Source organism: Eptatretus burgeri, chromosome 11 (genome assembly GCF_056783735.1).
Source record: "Eptatretus burgeri isolate ZD-2024b chromosome 11, Ebu_testis_v1, whole genome shotgun sequence".
NCBI classification, from domain to species: Eukaryota; Metazoa; Chordata; class Myxini; order Myxiniformes; family Myxinidae; genus Eptatretus; species Eptatretus burgeri.
Window position 1 is genome coordinate 65,398,820 of NC_140971.1, and position 5,000 is coordinate 65,403,819.

The 5,000-nt window shown below is 44.5% G+C and overlaps 2 protein-coding genes across 6 annotated transcripts in view; both read right to left on the reverse strand.

Moving 5' to 3' along the window:
- LOC147017253 (stromal membrane-associated protein 1-like) overlaps positions 1 to 368 on the reverse strand; it is a 76,119-nt gene extending 75,751 nt beyond the window's left edge. Inside the window, exon 1 of the transcript XR_015049412.1 lies at positions 1 to 368. This exon is cut by the window's left edge and continues 2,018 nt beyond it. The gene's annotated coding sequence lies outside the window, so the exon portion shown is untranslated.
- Positions 369 to 615: 247 nt separating this feature from the next.
- LOC147017254 (nuclear transcription factor Y subunit gamma-like) overlaps positions 616 to 5,000 on the reverse strand; it is an 85,573-nt gene continuing 81,188 nt past the window's right edge. For all 5 annotated transcript variants that reach the window (XM_085846715.1, XM_085846714.1, XM_085846717.1 and 2 more), the window contains exons 8-9: positions 2,455 to 2,571; positions 616 to 2,342 (exon numbers count right to left, since the gene is read on the reverse strand). In XM_085846715.1, coding sequence (XP_085702841.1) covers positions 2,223 to 2,342; positions 2,455 to 2,571 — 237 coding nt within the window. In that variant the 3' untranslated portion in view covers positions 616 to 2,222. The remainder of the gene's footprint in view (positions 2,343 to 2,454; positions 2,572 to 5,000) is intronic.

The window sequence follows — 5,000 nt, forward strand, 5'->3', positions numbered from 1 at the left end:
ATCCAGATACTAGCATTGTTAAAGCGATTCTTCACCAATGCAAGATGGGGCCACAAATGATACTGTATAGCACAATAGCTCAAAAAGTCGTGGACAAGTTACGAGTTAACAAGGTGGAAGAGTTGGTTAGGTGACGAGAACAAGCCGATTAGATTTTGGTTCAAGTCCGGATCCAGATATAGCTCAGTGGGAGACAAAACATGAACAATTCAGCCTGGCAGAGATACGCGCTCGACCGAGTTCCGTTTTAGTTTTGTGAATGTGTTAATGTACTAAACGACACTGCAGATTGTGAGAATTGTTACATATACACCACGTGGGAGTCTGGCCATCCCATTAGGAAGCTGTATTTAAGACATTGGCCGACAAAGAAATGTGTCAAATGTCACCCACAGACCGAACTGATTGACTTTAAATTGTAGTCCTTCACGAGGTCGATCTGCATTTTCCACACAAGACAAGCAATTTTGAAAAGTGGGGATTTGCTCAACAAACCGTCATCAGAAGATCATTTCATAACAAAGACCAAGATGCAGTTTATTGCCTAATCAGTCTTATTGCCAAAAACTAAAAAACAAAATGTACCACAGAAAAGAAAAAATCAAATCAAAATAATAACAACCATTGTTGGACTTTAATACAATTCGGCTTCCAGAGGTGTGCGATGGAAACCAGCAGGTTCAGATACTCAAACAAAATAATTAAAAACATTTTTTACAACCATGGAAAAAAAATAATAATAATAAAAATAAAACAAACCGTATTCATAATCGAACTACATCAAAAAGTACAAGGTACAAACAGATGGAGGGTCGTAAAAAGTGAACAGAATTGTTTATACAAGTGGAAACACAGAGATTTAGGGGACTATCAACACACTACATGTACTTGGAGGGAGTGGACAGGGTGCTACTAAACTGCCATGTTTGCATATGTAGATGGCCTTACACCAGGCGGAAGCAGTTTCTGCACCCGAACTCCCGAACCCCCAATAAAAGAAATCCCTCTGGAAGTTAAATTAAGGCGAACTTGGCTGCAGGGACTTGTGCTGTTGTTGTGTGACACACCTGTGCCTCGCCCTTACACGTTAAAGGTATGCATGTCCACATTGTCTCTCTGAGGTGCTTTTCACCCTCTCGAGCTAAGTTCACTTACCCTTCAAAAACGAGAGTTCGTAAGAAGCATGCGGGGTAAATGAGGGGATTGTGCAAGAACACATTCACAAAAGTATGTACGCACAAACTTTATACAAGTCTTTGAAGAGCCGATGAGCAGAACTTAGTGTCTTTCTGAAAACTGCTGGAAGACGAGAGCAAAAGCACAAGGAGCCCCATTAGATGACAAAATAATCTCTCTTTTTCCGTGCGATGTCGACAGTCTTTTTTTTTTTAATTCTACATTTCTCTGTGCTGGTGAAGGTGTGTTTTTGATGAACCTGGGTAAACCCTTTGCATGGTAATGCGTATTTCTTAGGTAGGACTTTCAAAATGGTGATTAAAAGAAAAAGTGTAATCTTCCTGATACCGAGCACCAACCTCTCAAAATAAAAATAAATAAATCCCCAACCCTGATGAGAAGCCAGGTTTACCTGACCCAATATTTTTTGCATTTTTTTTTCCTTTAAACAACCTATTGGTACCTTTTAAAAAGTCTGATGAGAGAACATTGGAAGTTTAAAACTTTTCACTTAGCACCGGATCTTTTAATCAACCAAACACAACCCCTCCCCCCCCCAACCCCCTAAACAGACTTCAAAAACTATTTCAAATCACAAAAAGAGCTGCAACAGCTCCTCTATCCCCAAAACCTTTGCCCAATTCCCCTCCCAACCCCACAAAACTAATCCAAAAATAAAATCAAACACTGACAAGTCAATCTACAAAGTGTCCTGTTGTGCCTATCTCTTCTGCCTCACCTGGATTCACTTCAATTCTCAACCAAACCCTCCACCCTCACAAGGAACAAATGCCAAGAGAAAGGCCTGGCATTTCATGGTTATCATGACAACGGTATTGACCAGAAGACAACAATGGCTTGGCAGGGTGGCCAACACTGAAGAAATTGGTCAGTCGTCGAAGGAAAAATGAATTACAGGAGATGGCGGTATTGAAAGTAAGCTTTGGGACTGATAAAATGCATCCGAAATGGCAAGATTTCACACAGTGTCATCCTGCACCTCCGGTCAGTTGGTTTGTTTCTTCTGCCCATAGTCCTAATGGATGTCACTGCTGCACCTGATCAACGGCTACTGGTTGTGCGTCGGTCGAAGGGCCCTGCTGCAGGAACACCGACTGAGTTCCCTCCTGTCCAGAGGGCAGCGTCACCTGCTGGATCTGGAAAAGCTGGCAAAAGGTGGAGAATAACAAGGGGAATTTTTTTTAAATTAAAACACCACCATGTTGTCAGCAGTCAATATTTATGATGGATGTGCAATCCAATTGTTCACAAAGTTACCTGTGGCGGATTTCCGCTCGCGGCAAGTGTCTGTACCTGACCGTGCACCATCTGTGTGCCTGCAGAGACTGGCTGTGCCAGGCGAATGTACTGCAGCTGTCCTGGGTTCAGCTGCACCTAATGAAGACATAACGACCAAGGCCAGTCAACCACACAAGTATCAAAGCCTCCCTCAGAGGTTGACGATCAAACGCCTCAAGTAAAAACCATACACGTAAAATTACTTGGTTGTTGATATCATCAATGCCAAAGGCCACATACGATTAAAACCAAATCTACGTGACAACAGTTGCACAATCATTCTGCGGTAGCAAATGTAACTTTTTGCATAACTGCATTTTAAATGTACAGTAAAATCCCGCTTTCTGAACACCCCGATTATCTGAACACCCCGCATATGAACGCGTTTTTGGCCAGTCCCGAATTTTTAGATAGGAAATCCTGTACATAGTGCCCCCGATAATCTGAACACCCCGAAAATCTGAACACCCCGCATATGAACATGCTTTTACCAGTCCCAAACCAGTTTTTACCCCACACTGTGAACGCTACTCCAACCTTTGAAGGCATCAGTGAAACATGGACATTGTTCAGCCGCGGCTGAATAGCAAACGCCATACAAACAAACGCCGTTGCTAATTACCACCCATCGCGCAGTTAGTTTTACTGGACGCAATGGCGTGGATATAAAATGCAGCGGGGTGTGAAGAGATACAGTGACTTAATTAGAACCTGTTTCTAAATTAATCAATGGTATTCAACCAATAAGCGTCAAGAATTACAATTTCGTCCAATCAGCAGAGGCCTCCCCCTGAGGGAGGGGCACAAGAAGGCCCTGCACACCTCCCTTTCCATCAATCTTCACTTGCTATTGAAGTACACGCAGTACGATACACCAAAATGCCGAAAACGCATCACGATCTGCCGTTGGAAGATAAAGACCGTCTGGTAAAGGAAGCGGAATCCAAGTCGCAATGCAAACTCACTGCTGATTTCGGAATTTCGCTGGGTGCAGTGAACAGTATTTTACATCGTAAAGAGTCGATATTGAAGGAATTCGAAGACGGGGCCCTATCTTCGTGAAGTCGACGAAAAGGAGGCAGTTTCGTAGACATTGACAACCGCGTGCACACATGGTTCCATGCTGCTCGTTCAAAGAGGATCCCTGTCAGCGGACCTATGGTAAAAGCGAAGGCCTTAGAAATCACGACTGCCATTGGTGAGGTGGATTTCAAGGCATCCAACGGCTAGCTTGCCCGATTTCAAGCTCGAAACAAGATCTCGGCACATGCAGTTAGTGGCAAGCGTGGTGGCGTTGATCAGACGACAGTAGAGGAGTGGAAAACGTGTCTGCAACAGCTATGTGACGGTTTCAAGCCACAAGACATTTTTAACGCCGACGAGGCTGGCCTCTTCTTCCGCGCTCTACCCAAAAGGTCGCTGGTGGAAAAATGAGACTCCTGTCATGGTATAAAGTCGCCAAAGGATCGAATAACACTGCTGTTGTGTGCAAGTATGACTGGAGAGAAACTTAAACCACTCGCCATCGGCAACGCAGTGAAACCACGTTGCTTTCGTAACATCAAAGTCGATTCCCTCCCTGTGTCGTGAACAGCAAACAAACGAGCGTGGATGGCCTCAGCATTGTTCGTTGAATGGTTGAAAGCGCTGGACAAGAAGATGCGAAACCAACGGCGGAGGATTCTTCTCTTCCTCGACAATGCGCCGTCTCATCCAATGGGTGTGACGCTGACGAACGTGACTGTAAAGTTCCTGCCTCCGAACTTTACGTCGGTCTTGCAGCCCCTTGACCAAGGCGTGATAAGCAACCTGAAACGTCTTTTCAAACAACGGCTGCTCTGGCACGTGCTGTCGAAGATTGATACCGCTTCAAACGTAAACGAAATCTTGAAGAGCGTCAACGTTCTCCATGCTGTTCAGTGGAGAGCAATGCATGGGATCAAGTCCAGCCGACGACTATTACCAAGTGCTTCGTCAAGTGCGGCTTCCCTTCAGAGTCACCCGATAGTGACTGGGACGCTGACGATGACAGCCTGCGCGAGCTCATTTCGCGCGGTGCAGAGATTGGCATATGGGACGACGTGACCCCTGAGGAATACGTTCGGTGCGACGATACGGTGCGCGTTCATGACTGCGAGGACGACGACTGGGAGAACTATTTAATGCAGAAAGACGATGACGAAGAGAATGTGGACAAGAGAATGGGGACGAAGAGGAAGTGGAAGACATGCAGGTGACGGTACAAGATGGACTCAGTTGTGTGCAAAAGCTTAAAACTCTCTTTCTGAATCAAGGATGGGCAGAGTTGCTCGCTCCTTTGGAAAGAATCGAACATTCGGTTCAAGTTCATGTCCTGGAGAATGCCAAATCGAAACCAGAGAGTTTTATAACATCTTGGCTTAGAGATAAGTAATTGTATAAATTTCAAATTTTGATTCTCGTGCTGTCAATTTTGCGTTGAATTTTTGATCTATCCATTTTCTATCTTTCCGTGGCAAATAATTAGAATAATTGCAGTATTACTA